This window comes from Octodon degus, unplaced genomic scaffold (assembly GCF_000260255.1).
Source record: "Octodon degus isolate 3935 unplaced genomic scaffold, OctDeg1.0 scaffold00018, whole genome shotgun sequence".
Taxonomy (NCBI): Eukaryota; Metazoa; Chordata; class Mammalia; order Rodentia; family Octodontidae; genus Octodon; species Octodon degus.
This window is the reverse complement of record NW_004524594.1, coordinates 1,046,577-1,062,457: the sequence shown is the minus strand read 5'-3', so window position 1 is coordinate 1,062,457 and position 15,881 is coordinate 1,046,577. Positions and strand designations below refer to the sequence as shown.

The 15,881-nt window shown below is 51.8% G+C and overlaps 1 protein-coding gene across 3 annotated transcripts in view; it reads left to right on the top strand.

The window, feature by feature from the left end:
* The window catches only part of CUNH11orf49 (chromosome unknown C11orf49 homolog), a 176,277-nt gene that overhangs the window by 151,228 nt on the left and 9,168 nt on the right, over window positions 1–15,881 (top strand). For all 3 annotated transcript variants that reach the window (XM_023710650.1, XM_004626979.3, XM_023710651.1), the window contains one exon: window positions 7,218–7,302. In XM_023710650.1, the coding sequence (XP_023566418.1) occupies window positions 7,218–7,302 (85 nt within the window). The remainder of the gene's footprint in view (window positions 1–7,217; window positions 7,303–15,881) is intronic.

Below are 15,881 nucleotides of genomic sequence, written 5' to 3'. Positions count from 1 at the left end.
CACATCATGGCCTCCTGAACGCCTTCCCTGTTTCCTCAGTAAGTGTCAGGAGGCTGCGCCCTGGCAGACTAGCCAGCTCTGTTGCCAGAAGTGAGGAGCTCGCTTTTTGCCTTCTGCGGAGCCACCTGCTGCCCACTTTGGCCATGTACAGCTCGTTAGGTTTCGTGTTATAGAAGCTTTCTCAGTCAGTAGCTTCCCCCTGAATGACACCTTGCCTTAATGTCCTCCAACTCCAATGGCCCCACCTTGAGGGCCAGAGGACAGGGTGATGTCCCAGGTGCCTGACATGGTGTTGAGGTTCCTGTCACAGAAGACCACACTCATGGTGGCCAAGGATGACCCCAGAAGCCGGCAGACCTGACAAGATGGCTGAGAGGGGTCATATGGGATCCCTGGGGAGGAAGATTTAGACTCTGCTTCAAAAGGCCCCATCCAAAAAAAAAAAAAGGCCCCATCCTTAAGTTTTTCTTTATCTGATCCAAATAGTTCCTGGGAGTCACTTCAGTTTATCCTAAACTTTGCCATGAAATGATTGGAGTCTGATTTAATGCTTGGCCTACAATACATACACAGGCCAAACAGAAATAGGCTAGCTACATATCTCACCCAATGTCAGGCTTAGTCATAATACAATATAACCCTAAAGAGCCTGGCACTCTGCCCCTGTTTGAACACAATGAAGATGCTCTGGGGAGTAATGAGTTGGCAGAGGAGGGTGTTAATAAGGCCCAAGAACTCCAGCCTGCGGGTGTCACTGGAAGCCATCACTTCCCATTCCTTTGGTAGAATGCTTTACCTTTTGTACACTAATCACCATTTCCCTCCATTCACAATACAGAACAGTGCTGCCAAAGATAAAATTGAAGAACATAGCCTGTGCTGCTGAGGCTTCGCCTGACAGGAACATGGCCCATGGGAGGGTGGCACTCTCCTGTGACTTGGGGCACCAAGTGCTGTGTGGGGAGTGAAGCTTTCAGATGTCCCCCCTTCCCACTCTCCTCCCCTCCTCTTAGCTGTGTATTTACTCAGCTGTGGCCTGGTGACAAAGCTCTGTGGCCCAGGGACGGATGGAGTGGTGGCTATGCCCAGAACTAGCGGTGTCCTTCCTTCCCAGGAAGTCCTGACAGGGCCGCCTGGCTGAGGGTGAATAACATTTAGAATGAGCCTTCACAACCCTGGCATAAAGGGACACCAAAACAATCACAACTGAAAATTGAAGAGTCCACTGCTGGGCTGTGGTCTTCTCTGGCCTCTGTGGTGGTTTCTGTTGAAATCCTACCACCAACCAGAGAGAGGTTGTGCAGTCCTCCTGGTCCTCCGCGGCCTGGGACCAGTTCATTTTCTCTAGGCCTATCCAGCACGAGCTCTCCCAGCCAACATACAGCACTCACACAATGAGTTTACACTGAGTCCCGGGGGTCCCACACACTTCACAAGCTAAGAATCCTGATTCAGACCTTGGGGGAGGCTAGGTCTGAGCAAGGGACAGGAGATGGGCCCAAATCCCTCCACCCGATGCTCTTCCATGTGTCCTCAGAGGTCAGCGAGTCCTGACAAAGGCTCCAGGTCCTAGACAGAACACGGGCATCCAAGTCTACAACTACATAGTTTACCAGTCTTGTGAGGTCTGCGAGGAGGCTGCAGAAATGACTGTACTGGGGCCGGGGAGATGGCTCAGTGGAATAAGCGCTTCCCTGGCAAGCACAAGGACCTGAGTTCAATCCCCGGTTCCGCAAAAAAAAAAAAAAAGAAAGAAAGAAAGAAATGACTATACTGCCCTGCAGAGCCTCAGAGGCAGGACTCAGAGCCAGGAGGCCCCAGATGTAGAAAGACACCCTCCTTCCCCAGGTGAGAACAAGCGAGCCCTTGTCAGGCCTCAGTCATTTCTGATGAGATTAATTTCTTGGCTAACATCACCTCACCTGTCACCACCTGGGATTAGAATAGCGATAACCAACAAAAGAACGCTTCGAGTGAAGGTGGCTCTTATCTTGACATCAGTAGCACTGGTGCTGGAGTTGTACTGTGGCCAGGTGCATTTCTGGGAGGTGAACCCTGGGCTTCCTGGGTTCCTGTAGTAAAACTAGTAGTACATTCCCAGGAAAGGGAATACTCGAGCTGATAGCGTTGAGCACTTGCTGAGAAGGTTCTGGAACCCAGCAGCCCAAGAACTGCTGTGGTGCCCAGCCACGGTTGATTGTCTGCTGGGAGTCTGGTGCCTACCAAAAAGAAGATGTGCCATATTCAACCCTTTCCTGGCTTCTCACACTTAAGTCCTAAATTTGCAGAAATGATTCCTTTCCCTGGACTCCCACATTTCTGTGACACAGTGACCAACGCTTTGTCCCTGTGAATTTGGACTTGGGTCAGCATGTGGTATATGTTTTAATTCATTCATTCCTTCAACAGAGAGTACAATGTGGCGGGCACTGTGCTGGAGGCTTTGGTCTAATACAAAGTTTCCTTAATGTTAGCACTTTAAGTTTTCATCAGTTAATAATTAAAAATAGGGCCGGGGATACAGTTCAGTGGCTTAAGTGCCTGCCTGGTAAGTGCAAGTCCTGAGTTCAATATCTAGTACCAAAATAAATAAACAATCATAAAATAGTACCAGTTATTGAACAGTTGGCTAATTTTTCTCAGAAAAGTACCTTATATGTAAATTATCCCTTTTTTTTTTTTCTGTAATCCATTAGGTATGTTCGGTGGTTATTCACCCTATAAAGCTGAGGAAACCAATGTTCAGAGAAGTTGCACAGCTGGCTCAAAGGCATGCTGGGTGCTAAGTGGGGAGTCAGGCTTTAACGCCAGTCACACACCTGGCTGCCTCCCTGCCTTTCGTGACATGTTCCTACCAGCTTGAACCACCTGTGGCACACACGACTCTGGCACAGGAGGAAATGCACAGAATCACCAGTGGTTCACAGCCACGCACAGCGACATACAAAGTACGGCTCCAGGGGCTGGTGAGATGGCTCCATGGTCTGGAGAGATGGCTCCATGGTCTGGAGCACCTGCTTAGAACAAGCCTAGCAAAAGCACAGGGACCGCGGTTCAATCCCCCAGCACCACATGCCAGCCAGCCCGCGCCCTGGTGGGCTGAGCTGGCCACACACACACACACACACACACACATAAATAAAAACAATGTTTTAAAAAAAAAACAACAACGAAGTAGGGCTCCATCACAAACATGTCCATATGACGCCCGCATGTTTCACTTAGATGCAGTCTCGCAGTCAGCTGACATGAATGAACCTGTCCTCGAGAGTGACTCCCCCCTCTCACTCGGGCAGAACTCCTGAGACTTTTATTTATTTATTTGCGGAACTAGGGATTGAACTCAGGCCCTTCCGTTTGCCAGGCAAGCGCCTATTCTACTGAGCCATCTCCCCAGCCCCCATCCTGGGACTTTTAAAGCCAGAGAAGCTTGGGTCTGAACTAAGGACCCTCCCAGCAGCTGTTTCCTTGACAGAGTGAGCAACGCCTCCGCTTTCTTCATTTCAGTAATAGCAGACACTGACAGAGCCTTGCCGTGGGACAGACACAAGTCGGAGTCCAGCATTTCTTTCCGCCCACAGCAGTCCTATGACTTGCACAGCCGCTTCGTGCCTTTGGAAACCACGGCCTGGAATCAGTCAGCTCCTCCTGGGAGGTCAGTGGCCAAGTGAGGCTCTGGACCCCAGAACCCTCGCTCTGGAGTCCGCGCTACCTCTGAAAAAGATAGGAATGAAGCATAGGAACCCTTCTGGTCCAGGGCCAGCCCCGTGAAAAGAAGGTTTAACATTTCTGACCACCCATCCAAAGAGAAGCACTGACTTGTGGAAGGAGCTTTCTGGTTTTCATCTTACACCAAAACAATCTTCTGTGTCTACTTTTGAACTTGCAGCAAGTGCTGGCTGAGCTTTTGTAATCACAGGGAACCCCTTAGAGAGGGATCTGACCATGTGCCCTGCTCACCTTCCCTGCGTGGGCCAGGATGCTGAGGCCAAGGGACAGGTGGACAGGCAGGAGCCTCAGGTGGCCACGGCTCTGGCCTCCCTCTCCCCCACTCCTCTCCCCAGCGGCTTCCATCTTTCCTGTTGATGGTAATTAAAATGTTCAGCCTCAATTTCTTAACGGAGAAGTCTTAATTCACTTGGGTTGTAGCCTGGACCCAGCTCACTTGGAGCAATTTATTCCCTGAAGTGTGTTTGGCGGGAAAACACACACTTGAGCCTTCACACATTCAGGTGGATGAAATCGTGGTGCTGATTAGCTCTGGAGCCAGGCTGCCTTGTCAGCAGTTCCAGGCCTGCCCTTTCTGCATGTACAGTCTGAGCTTGTGTGTCTGAGAAATGGGGTACACTGAGGATTCGAGGAGGTATGCAAGAAGGCCCGAGAACAGGGCCCTGCCCACCTAGAGCTCAGAATGGAGCAGGGAGTGTTAAGGCCCAGCCCTGCTGTCCTTCCCACCCAGCCTGGGCTTCTGCTCTGGGAAGACCCTTGCAGTCCACCAGCCGCTGGGCCATCCTCCTCGGATACGAGCTTCCTGTGTCCCCCAAGCTTCCGGTCCCATCTAGGAACTGGGCCTGGGCACAGTGGCAGCTACGCCCTAAGGCTGCCATGGAGGTTAAGTGTGCTAATTCAAGTGCTGAGCACAGAGTCCAAGACCATTCACACTCATTACCGTTATTCCGGAGTATAAAAGGCTGCTGAGAAGAGCCTTTGAAGTCTCAGAGAGCCCAGGAGCTAAAAGCCTGCCTGCGCCATGGTGGCTGGGCCTGGCTGGAGCCGGGAGCCCGGAGCCAGGCAGAGATGACAGTTGGAAGGAGTCACACAGCCCGCCAGCTTCCAGACAGCTCCAGGAGTGCTTCCGCGGGAAGGTTTGTTTCAAACCCAGCCAGCAAGGGTGCCCTGTGCGCCTGTCCTCTCCCATGTTTATCCCCAGGATTGAAAAACAAAACAACCACAACTGCTCCTGAGGATGTCACTATGCACTAGATCCCCGCAGAGTGCTTGCTAGACATCGTCTTGTCTACACTTGGCTTCGAGCCTGCACAGCAGCCCTACCTTCCCCTGTGCCATGAACGCTGCCACTGGGCAGTGGAGCCGCTGGCCTGGGGCGCTCTGGAAGTGGCTCAACCCATTTGGGAGCCCAGCCTGTGGGGCAGAAAGGGAAAGGCTGCATTCTTCTTCAGAGCTCTGATTTTGGAACCTGTCTTACCACCTTCCCTGTCCCAGTCCTGGAGGGCCAAGAGTGGCTCTCCCTTGAGATCAGCTGCTCGTGATATTATCTGTCCATGGCCATAATAGAATTAGAATCTCTCTCTCTCTCTCTCTCTCTCTCTCTCTCTCTCTCTCTCTCTCGTTGTTTACTTGTTTACGATATTATGAACCTCTGCATGACTACCTTCTTCACTTAATGTTGGAAAGAGTCAAATTCCGGAAGTGGTAGACAAAAAGTATTCAGTTTTTATTATCTGAGAGCCTTTTGTTGCATGAAAAAGATACAAAGGGATTTTGGGGAATCATTCTTCTGCCCTGGAGAAGTAAGTATTTGAACTACACAAGGTAGAATAATATCAGGATGCTAAAGAGGGTCCCAGCCCACAGTGCCTGTGTCTTTGTCTTTATTAGATGTGGGGACGAGCAGCCATAGACTTTCTCCCTTCCCCCACCTGTGCCTTTCCTTACCCGGACCTGTGAGTCCCTGAGTGGCTTCTCCTCCCTCTCTTGAAGAACAAGCCCTCTGGCCAGGCCAGGCCCCATGCCCGGGGTCAGCAATGGAGCAGAGGAAAGCACACGGCTCCCTGCGGCCAAGGCAAAAGCCGCCAAAGCCGCCCTGCTCCTTTGACCTCCATTGACGCTGAAACTGTCCTTTGGTGTCCCTGACTTTGGCCATGTGGTTAGTTTAACTCTCTGCCCCCACCTTGAATTGAGCTTTGATGAAAAAGCAGTAGGAACTCGGGCCTGTCCCTGGAGATTTGGGGGTTTTGCCTTGGAAAGGCATGAACCGAACAAGCAGGCAGGAGAGCTGGATTCCTGTGGCTGGGCTAACCGTGGCCAAAGACACCAAGTGCCTGTGATCCTCGTCACCTTCCTCCCAGCTGTGGCCGTGCCCTATTCATCACCTCCCCTCACCCCTCCTTCCCCCAAGGAGGCTCCAGGGCCACGGCTCCTGCCTGACCCTCAGGGGCCCTTCCAGATAGGAAGTGGTACATGGGAATGCTTGCAGACCCCGGCTGCCAACGGACCCCAAATCTCTGCACTTCAGAACAAGCAATAAAGAAACAACTCTCAAGCACCGGCATATTTTCTGTCCCTTGGGATCCCAATAAACCTCTCTGAGATTTGCCTCTTTGGCAAATCTGGACCACAGGGCCTCCTGGCTGCTCTCGCCCAAGCAGTGCCTTGGTCTGTCAGATCATTTGGTGGCCTGGACTGTGTATGTTGGACTTCTCTCCTGGCTTCCTGTAACAGGGTGGCCAGATCTCTGTGCAGGCATCTGAGGAGCAGCCACTGCAGTGCTGGGTGACAGTGACGCGGTCTGTGGTTGGCACGCTGCGCTCTGCTTCTCCATGCACACAAGGCTGTTTCCCTTGGTTCGGCCTCCAGACATCCTGTGGATGGTCCTGGCATGGGTGGTGAACATTACCGTGCCAGCGGCGTCTGCCTGTTCACCCAGCTCTCAGATTACTCTACCCTCCACATGCTTCTATCCCAGGGAAACCAAGTGGAGAAGCCACGAAGCTGCCTCTCTGATGTCCTCTCTTCCAGTGTTTCTCGGCTGTCTCTTTAGTCAAAATGTTGTAAATGGGCACCTCCACCCAGGAAAGGCTTTGCAGGAATATTGATACTAAAACCTCACCCCAGAAGTTAGTGGCTCCAAGGGCCAGGGATTAAGCTCAGCAGCACAGGAACTGCCTGGCAAGCGTGAGGTGGTGAGTTCAATTCCCAGTACCAAAAAAAGAAGAAGAAGAAGACATTAGAGGCTCCATACCCCTAAACTGACTAACTTTGAGGGAGCAGCTCAGCTGGGTGCAGTGGCTCAGGTTTGCTGCCAGCACTCGGGGTGCTGAGGCAGGAAGATCTTTCAGGCTGGGCAACTGGTAACTTAACAATGGCCTATCTCAAAATAATAGCTTTCCTCAGACTGAGTCTAGAGACATGAATGACTAGAGAGAACAGCGACAGGAAGCGGAGGCCTAATGTGCTCCTCTCCGTTTTCACCGCAGACCTGCTGACCATGAGGGAGTACCACTGCCTGCTGCAGCTGCTGTGCCCCGACTTCCCGCTAGAGCTCACGCAGAAGGCAGCCAGGTATGGCTCCCCAACTGCTGGCCAGCCCAGCCCTTGGCCTTCCACGGGCCAGAATGTCCACTAGGGGAGAAGCTGGCATTGGTACAGGCTCTACCAGGGTCTGTGACAGAATGGTGTTTCATAAGGGAGCCGAGTGAACCTCACAGTCTCGGGGAGTCTTGAGGTCTAAAGATGGGGTAGGGGGCAGCGAGACGGGGTCCATGCTGTACCCACATGCACACCATGTGCGCACACACAGGCACACATGCTAGAGGACACCCTGAGAAAGGCACAAGAGTGGGCAGTGACTTGTGTTGAGGAAGGCTGAGGTCAGGGGCTAGCAAAGCAGGAAGGGGACAAAACCCCCAATTGGGAGGGTGTGTGTTATTTTGTGCTAAAAGGAGGCTCTCAGGGTGAGTCTAGGCCACAACATGGAAGGTACAGCTAAGGGCCCTTCATTCCTGTGTTTTGTTCAGTCATTCTCATGTTTTAACCAAATGAAAAATTTGAACTGTACCTCAGTTAACTTCTTTCTTTTGTGGTAGGTACTAGAGATTGAACCCAGGATACATGCAGCTATATCGCCGCCCTTTTTTGGTTTAGTTTTGTTTTAAAATCTAATGTCCCACTAAATTGCTCAGACTGGCCTCAAACTGTATCCTTCTGCTTCAGCCTCCTGATTAGCTAGACTTATAGGCCTGCACCACCAAACTTATTATTTAACACAGAACCTCTGCTTGGGTTGCAGAAAGAAATCTTTTCTGGAAAAAAAAAATTTTGAAAGAGTAGAAGTTCATCTGGCTCACAGTTTTGGGGAATTCAGTCCATAGTCAGCTGGCTCCTAAGTGGGAGCACCGTGGTAGAAGGGCCCAGCGGAGCGGAGGTGCTCGGTTCATGGCAGGCAGGAAGCAGGGCAGGGGCCAGCACCAGAGAGGAAGGGGTGAGGGCCCAGACCTTACCCCACCAGTCTTGGGTGGAGCCCAAGCCAATCCAGCTGACAGCCCACCCTAACTGCCACACCCAGGTCCTCTACTCCCACTGAAGTCATTTACTGCACTTTCTCGGCTTCATGTGGAGGAGTTGCTGACCTAATTCTTATTTTGAAAGTTACTTGTCATCTTACTGAGGCTCCAACAGGCTGGGAGCCTACTGACAGCTTCTGAGCAGCAGGGCGGGGAGCGCTCCGCCTCTGTGAGCTCCTGCCCTGTGTCCTGGCCCCGCTGCTTCTTGGCACCGTGGCCCTCTGAAACCAGAGCTGCATCAGCTGTGCTGCTCCTAGAGTCCTCTTGCACCCCACAACGTGCCACTGCCCCCTGCCAACTTGGAAGAAGAGAAGGTTATTGTCTTCACGCACACAGCAACCTCACCCTGGGCAGGATGCTGGTGCTTCACAGCATGAACTCATTTTGAGCGAGTGTAAAACCTGTTCGGCAATCACACAGCCAGCATTTTGTAGGACTTTTCTCCTTCCTGCTCAGGGCATCTTACTTTTCCCATAAACCAGAGTTTAGCTTTGATCAGTTCAATTTTTCTGCAATCCAAAGATACAGATTTTACTTTTCTTAGCTTGAAAAATAAAAAAGCATGAGAAAAAAATCAAAAGAGAAAGCACGCGAGATTATTTTTTGTAATTTGAAAGAGCAAAGTGGAGTTAGCATTAAAGTGTTTATCTTTGGGCTCAGATCATTTTAAGAAAAATTCAATCCAGGCATGATGGTGCACACTGAAATCCCAGCACTCTAGGAGGCTGAGACAGGAGGATGACAAGTTCAAGGCCAGCCTAAGCAATTTAGCAATTTAGCAAGACCCTGACTGAAAATAAAAATACAAAGGGTTGGGGAATGTTGCTGAGAGGGTAGGCACTGGTTGACCTCTAGGACCAAAGAGAGAGAAGAAACAGAAAGTGGGAAATTTGACATTCTTACAGACTGGACTTAGCAGAGTGTGGTGGCACATGCCTGTGATCTCAGCACTCGGGAGGCTGAGGCAGGAGGATCAATGAGAGTTCGAGGCCAAACTGGGCTACAAAATGAGTTCAAAGCCAGTCTGAACTGCATAGTGAGACCCTGTCTCAAAAAAAAGCCTGGCCTTAGGGAATGTAAGTATGCCTGCGGAATTCCTAAACAGACGCAAGGCGCCGTGTGAGTGCGTGTGCTCATGGTGCACCGGCCAGACCTGGCCCGGCTTGCTGCTGTTGAGTGACCGGCGCTTAGCATAGTACCCAGCTGTGAGCTGGACCCTCCATACCCATCCGCTGAGTGAACGAATGAATGAATGAGCGCACGCGTGGATGAACATGTGAATGAACATCCTCACTGGCATTGTACAGCGCCCCGCTCGCCCGCAGCTCCCCATAACTGCAACAGCCAGGACCCACAATTGTGCTTCCATTCCAGTTTCATTCATGTGTTCACCAAATATTTACTCTTAACAGTTTCCGAGGGATGTCATCTGCATCTCTTGTGCTTTACCCACTTACAGCATAAAATGCAGTGGTTTTTAGAATATTTCTAAAGTTGTGGCTCTGGTACCACAACCAATAGTAGCACACTTTCGTTAGGTTGAAAAGCCCTGCAGCCTCAGCCACTGCGTTCCAGTCCCCTCTGAGCCACAGACCCAGCGACCGCTGTTTCTGACTCTCCACTGGCCCGTTCTGGGCATTTCAGGTCAACGGCATCACGTGAAAACGTGGTCCTTTACCACCGCTTCCTTCACTTAGCATGAAGTTTATATGTTCACGCTTGCAATACACAAAACATCATTTTGCCAAATATTATTTTTTTTTCTTTTTGTGGTACCAGGAATCAAAATCAGGACCTTGTGCTTGCCAGGCAGGTGCTTATGCTGCTGAGCTATCTCCCTGGCCCTCCAACTATTTCTTGAGTGTGGATTTCATGGGAGGAATTATTCTGTACAGTGGAGACTCAGTCACATGAATCAGAGGGCTTCTGTCCCTCCTGAAATGGCATTTAATTGAAAAGAGGCTCACTTGGCGCCTGTCACTGCCGCCTCTGCTCTCCCTACCTCTGTGTCGTGGTTTCTGCTGCTCTTTCCCGGTAGCCGCATGGATTCCCCCTGGAGTTCAAGCACTGAGAGCAGAACCCAAGTCTCACCCCCTTGGAGCCACGCAGGCTTGTGAGGCCACTGATACAACCCGCCTGCTGCCCAGCCCAGCTGTGTCCCTCTACGTGAGGGGGAGCAGACTACACCCACCCACGTGAGGGCCGTGCCAGGGGATCCACGGAGTGTGGGCACAGGCGTCAGCAGGCAGGGAGCCCACAGGGGACCCACGGAGTGCGGGCACAGGCGTCAGCAGGCAGGGAGCCCACAGGGCCTGGCTGAGCCACCACAGATGAACTGGGCAGCAGCTTTGTTAGGCCGGCCTTGCTTCCCCTCAGCTGTCCTCTCTTCTGTTTTAGCTTGTATAGACTACTGGGAGCCACCTCAGACAGCACCCGGATGTGGAGCGCTGCTGGTCCCCAGTGGCTCCCTCCTGCAGGGCAGCCTAGCCTTCTTCTGGGGTTGCTGGGTGTGAGGAGGAAGGTGGTTCCAGGCTGGCAGTGGAGAAGCAGAGCCCAGGCCAGGCGTGCTGGAGAGCGCTGGCCTCTGTGCCATTGGCCTCACCAGGCCAGGGCAGCAGGCATGTGCCAGAAACACAAGAAAGCGGGGAGTGAGCAGACTCTGGGCAGCAGCCCGAGACCACCTTTGCTCCTGTGCACCTACAGCAGCACTGCACAAAGACCAGTGGCACAGGTCCGTGATCCCAGTAGTCTGGGAGGCTGAGGCAGGAAGAGCAAATGTTGGAGACCTGCCTAGGCAACCTAGCCACTTAGCAAGACCAAGCCTCAGTGCTTCCCTGGCAAGCGCAAGGGCCTGAGTTCAATCCCTGGTTCCGCAAAAAAGAAAAAAGACCAAGCCTCAGAAATTTAAAAATGGGGGGCTGTGCTTAGGGGTGAGCTCAATTCAAAGTCTCTGGGTTCAACCTCAATGCCAAAAAAAAAAAAAAAAAAAAAAAATAAAGGGAGGACTTGTCAGGTTTAAATCTCTATCAAAAGTTAACAGCTTGTGGCCCTGAAAAGTCACTTAATTGCTTTGTGGCTCAAGTGCACTCATTTGTAGAGCAGAGATAATAATAGATAGAAGGATCAAAGGAGAAGCATGCAGTACACTGCAAACAGTGCATGGTGCGGCGTACACTTGCATCCACCGCAGACATGCTAGTGGCAGCCTCGAAGCCAGTGGCACCTCCCACCTGTGCCCTTTACTTTGGGGCCTGAGGGTCTCTTCTCCTGCTGGTCTCTCCTAAATTCTCCAACTGTACTTCCCAGCATAGAAAGTGGGGGTAACAATAACCAGCCATGAGCTGTTTGTAAGATTTCAACAACAAAAATATGTGCATCACTTAGCACAGTGCAAACATTCCGTAAATACACAGTTGCTGTCATAGTAATTTGGTGTTGTTGTTACCAGATTTTAAAAAACAAACAAGTTCCAGAATTCCCAAAGGTTATGCTATCTGGCTTATTTTTATTTTTGCAACACTCAGAAAATAATATAGAGCAAAGATATTAGGTAAAGGCGAACAGCCCGTGGTAGCTGGCAGGCCCAGGCCTCCTCCCAGCTAGACAAAGGGGACCATCACACCTGTAAGCCCTCCAGGGCCCAGTGCCATGGGGCTGGAACACTTGGTCCCAAGGAGGGGAGTGGGTGCTGAGCTTAAAGCCTGCAGAGTTACCTGTAACCTGCCCCCCAGAGTTCAGGGGCCTGGAGGACTTTCCTATTTCTATTTTTTTTTTTTTTTTTAGGGAAGGGTCTACAGTGTGTTCAAGTCTCACTACTAGATTGGACTCGTAGTGATCTGCCTGTTTACAGCCTCCCAAAAGCTGGGATTACAGGCACACGACATCATGCCCAGTCTCAATTGCCGCCACAGTGTGCCCCAAGGGCCGGACCAGCATGGCAGGCCCAGGGGATAAACCCTGGGCCCTGGGCCCGCTAGCAGGCACTTTAATCTGCGGAGCTATTTGGCCTGCCCAAGAATTCCTATTTCTCAAAACTCCCTAGACAATGCTAATGCTCGAGCTCACGGTGACCCTCCTACCTCAGCCTCCCCAGTGCCGGGATTGCAGGCCTGTGCCCCTACACCAAACATGTATTGAGTGCCTGTTACGTGCTGTCATTGTGCCCTATGGGAGGGGCTGTGACAGTGACCAGAGCAGCAGGCATTGCATAACCTGGAGACTCAGAGAAGGCTGCGCCGTGAGGGGGAGATGAACTTTTCCTGAGAGACAGTAAGGGGAACTGTGAGGCCACCAGTGTGGCACTGGGGTAAGGACAATGGGTCACACTGGACAGGCTAGTGTAGACTTGCACCACTTTAAAATGGCCCATAGAAAGGTAAGAATACTGTGTGCCAGTTTTTGAGGGGTGACTCAGGAAGTGGTGAGTGGCACATGATGCTCCACACAGCAAGAAGTAAAATTAGATCCCCACTTCATTCGGTGCTCAGCAGCCAGCTTCACCTAAATCACAGGCCCAGATGGGAAGTGCAGAGGCTGTAATGCGCATACAGAGCAGAAAGGAGCTGCCATCCCAGAGAGGAAAAATGCCACCCAGGAAGCAGGGATTTCCTTTCCAAGGGCCAGTCACGCCCTGGCCACAACTGTAAAAGTGTCAGACTCTAACCGCTGGACTACCAGAGGATTAAAATACTGTAAACAAAGCTGAAAGACAAACCAGAGACCGGAAGAGGATATTTCTCATGTATTAGTTTCCATGATTTAAAAAAAAAAAAAATTGGCACAGTGTTGGGGATCAAATGCACAGTGGCAAGCTCCCTGCCACTGCGTTACACTCCCAGCTCAGTTTCCAGAACTTTCTAGTCTGAAGTCCGATCAGCATATTATCTTAATTTTTTTTTGAGGTTCTGAGGATTAAACCTAAGGCCCCATGCATGCTAGGCAAGTGCCCTACTACTTAGCTACCTCCCCACTCCTTGTACATTTTAGTCTCAAGGGTATTTTTTTTAATATAGAATGCCTACAAATCAATAAGAAAAATATAACTCCAATAGAAAAATAGTCCAAAAATAGAAACAGGCAACACATAGAACATTAGCTAACAAACATTTGGGCAAATTTTCATGCCCAAACTCACTAATACAAGGAACTGCCAACTAAATTGAGATGCTAGTTCACATCTATCAAATAGGTGGTCTGAGGGCCAGCCAGATGGCTCAGCGGATTAAAGCACCTGCTTAGGCAGATGTAGGGACTGGGGTTTGATCCCGAGTGTCGTGCTGGCCCTGCCTCCAGGGCATGCTGAGATGGCGATTGACACTGGGCGTGTTGATGTGCACCTATAATCCCAGCGCTTGGGAGGCTGAAAGCAGGAGAATCACTATGAGTCCGATCTGTGTAGTGAGACTCTGTAGATCCTGTACTAAATACATTAAAAAAAAAAAAAAAAAGGTCTGGGGGCCGGGGAGATGGCTCAGTGGAGTAAGCGCTTCCCTGGTAAGCGCAAGGGCCTGAGTTCAATCCCCGGTTCCGCAAATAATAATAATAATAATAATAATAATAATAATCTGATAATTATCTGGGCATAGTGGCATATGCCTATAACCTCCGCTACTCAGGAGGCAGAGACAGGAGGATTGCTAGGTGGAAGACAGCCTGGGAAACCTGTCTCAAAATTAAACATTTTAAAAAGAGCTGGGGATGTAACTGAGGAGTACTAGGATTGAACCCAGGAGTGTTCTGCCACTGAGCTACAGCCCAGCTCATTTCCTTTTGAGACAAGATCTCCCTAAATTGCCCAGATTGACCTCCAATTTGTAATCCCTCCTGCCTCAGCCTTTAGGGCGGCTGCGATTGCAGGTGTGCACCGTTGCAGCCGGCATGACGGTTTGAGTATAGATATTTGGAAGAGCTGCTGCGGTGTAAATCCAGGCAGAGCAATGCTGAGCCTCTGTGTTCCGTAAATCCCTTTGGCCTGGGGGAAAAGAGAACGAGGTACGGGTGGGTGCGCAGGTGGCTGAACATTAATTCTCCAAGCTTTTAAAAACAGAAGCAGGGGGGACAAATGCTAATGCCTGGTAGATCACGCTTGTGAGGGCCCAGGAGTTGTTCATCTCTGTAACCTGAGATTCTAAACACTTCGTTGAGATCAAAAAGCATGGGCAGGATTTAGGTAGAGAGGGAAAACGGAAGAACAGCTGGTTTTACTGGTGCTGACCTGAGGCCTGGGGGAACGGAGGAGGGCAGCACAGCTGTCCAGCTCCTCTGGCTACCTCCAGTCTAGGGCTCCCTCCTCCAGGGCTGTGAGGCTCCTAAGAGGCCCCAGGAAAGTGAGGCTACTGCAGCTGCATGCAGGAGAGCGGGCATCTGGCAGCTGCTGGAGATGAGGCCCGGCAGGGCCATGGGAAGGTGCAGCCACCCAGGCACAGTTGCAGGGCTCCAAGTGTCAGACTGCTTGTCCTGCCTTATGACCTGGGTCACTGCCTGCCCCTTCTGAGCTTGAGCTCACTGAGCCTCACACCCATCCTCAGTCAGGAGATGAAGGCACTGGGGGTGCACAGCCCTGACCTTGAGCCATTATTGTCACTGTTGCCCACCATGGGCTGCACTTCTTAGTCCTTATAGGGCAGTGGGCTTGGGGTGCCCTACAGGGACAGGCTGGTTATCTGAGCTGTCAGAGGGCCTGACGCAGTTGGGAAGACAGGGCACCCAGGACGTATCCCTACAAAGCCTCATGCAGCCCAGCGGGGGAAGGGGCAAGTTCCCGCAGCTCCCTGTCCTGGGTCTGACCCTAGAACAGACTGTGGGTGCGATGGGAGCCCTGCTGGGCTGGGCGCTGCAGGACCTAACCATGCAAGGTGCCACTCTTCCTGGCCCTGGGTGGGTTGCTCCCCCAAAAGTGGACCCAGAAATGAATAGCTAGCTTTGGCCCACAGCCTCTCTCCACTGAGCTGGGAGCTGGCAGCATTCCCTTCTACAGAGCTCAGTTTACCCACAGCTTTGGTCTCTTCTAGCACAAAGGCACTAGCATTTGCACAGTGGCAGCGCTGATGCTGGCCGGCCCCATGTACCCCAGGCAGAGTACTCTGCATGTGACACTGCCCAAGAGTGCTGCAGAAGATCTGGAATCGTTGCCTCCCTACAGATGAGGACACTGGGGCCAGGGAGAGGGTAAGATGGCCAGTGGGCAGTGGAGCTGGGACTTGATCCTGGCTCACTCCCCTGCCCAGGGACCTGGCCCCGAGGGAGCTGGAAGCTGGCAATGGTGTAGTGTGGGGCAAGGAGCTTTGCTCCCATGGCACCAGCTTGCCCCAGCCGCCACCCAGCTGTTGGATGCACAGAGAGCTGGGGGAGGGGAGCAGCCAGGCCCCTTGGGCTTTGCCCAGACCCTTCCAAGGGCTGTCTTCACGTCCTTGCCTGCCCCAGCTCCGCCCTGCACAGGGTGGAACCAGGCCTCCCCTCGCCCCAGGGCCCCTGCCCACCCGAGGCCTGGCCTGCAGGGCCTGCTCAGCTCCAGCTGGCAGCAGTTCTGCTTCAGAGCAGGCGCCAGGCCCTCCAGGTGTCAGCACAGCTGGCACTGTA